The sequence below is a fragment of the Oratosquilla oratoria genome, chromosome 8, assembly GCF_046742065.1.
Source record: "Oratosquilla oratoria isolate Oo_2021 chromosome 8, ASM4674206v1, whole genome shotgun sequence".
In the NCBI taxonomy this organism is placed as follows: Eukaryota; Metazoa; Arthropoda; class Malacostraca; order Stomatopoda; family Squillidae; genus Oratosquilla; species Oratosquilla oratoria.
The window spans coordinates 13,179,439-13,180,557 of NC_134784.1; the positions used below are offsets into that span (position 1 = coordinate 13,179,439).

At 62.6% G+C, this 1,119-nt stretch overlaps 1 protein-coding gene across 1 annotated transcript in view; it reads right to left on the reverse strand.

Annotated features, from left to right (window-relative positions):
* LOC143027583 (homeobox protein ceh-32-like) overlaps positions 1-784 on the reverse strand; it is a 237,275-nt gene extending 236,491 nt beyond the window's left edge. The window contains exon 1 of the mRNA XM_076188915.1: positions 1-784. This exon is cut by the window's left edge and continues 378 nt beyond it. Coding sequence (XP_076045030.1) covers positions 1-329 — 329 coding nt within the window. The 5' untranslated portion in view covers positions 330-784.
* Positions 785-1,119: the final 335 nt, after the last annotated feature.

Consider the following 1,119-nt stretch of genomic DNA (forward strand, 5'->3'; position numbering starts at 1 on the left):
CCCACGTGGAAGGCGACGAGCGCCCTCGCCCTCAGCACGGCCTCGTGTTTGTTGAGGTCCTGGAGGTGCGGGTGCGCCACTGGCAGAGACCACAGGAAGCGGCCCAGGCGGTCCAGATCACCACTTTCCTCAAGCGTCTCGCAGACGGCAGCCACTTGCGCCCCTGTGAAGGAGAGCGTGGGCAGTGCCATGATGGGAGTGGGCACGATGGGACCGGAGTGGGGAGGACTTCCGGTGGCCGCCGAAGACGCACTTAGGGCGCTCAGGGCCGAGAAGGCCCCGAGCGAGCTGAAAGAACTAAGTCCACCCAATCCACTCATTAGCGCCATATTGGGCTGCAAGGCCCGCAGCAGGTCTGCAACGGAGGACGCCAGCTTGGCGGGCTAAAGGACACGCGGTGACTCGCCTTGGGCCCATAGCGGAGGCGGCGGCGTCCACTGAGCCCTCGGCGGGGTGGGGGAGGCTCTCCGTGGGGGCGTGGTCTCCGAAACCCAGCGTACAAGCGGGACCAATAGCCACGAAGGAGAGAGCTTTACCCCGCCCACCGTCCCTCCCAAGTACACCATTGGCCCGGAAGGACGCGTCGCCATGACAACCCTGTCAATCATCGACCTGTCTGCCAATCAGTGGCGGGCCGAACTAGTGGTCGGTGGCGGGTCGCGTTACGGCCGTGTTGATTCGGTAACAGAGCCCGGCCTCTGATAGGCAACTTAGCGCCGCCACCCTGGGCCTTCGTAATGGAATAATGGGCCCACAGCTATCGACCAGGCGCGGCGCCCCCCGACCATCTATTCCACCATTCTGCTGGACTATGATCTTTATTCTAGCTGGCGACAAGGCCGAAAAGGTGGCCAGGCGGACTTCGGGGAGGGTGGATGGTCAATCTGTAACCTCAATTACAATGGTGGTGTCCCTGATCAATTGGGGAGAGGGGGGAGAAAGGGGGGAATGGTGCCCCTATCAGGAGGCATGGATGCGACTCTCGCTGCCCAACTCAATCACGGCGCGCGGGCTAACGCGGACCGCGATATGACGCTGGTGACCACGGCCGATACCACGGCCACTGGTGAGACTGCACCGCTACTTGGGTCTGAAGCAGCTTCTGCATTGCAATATAAG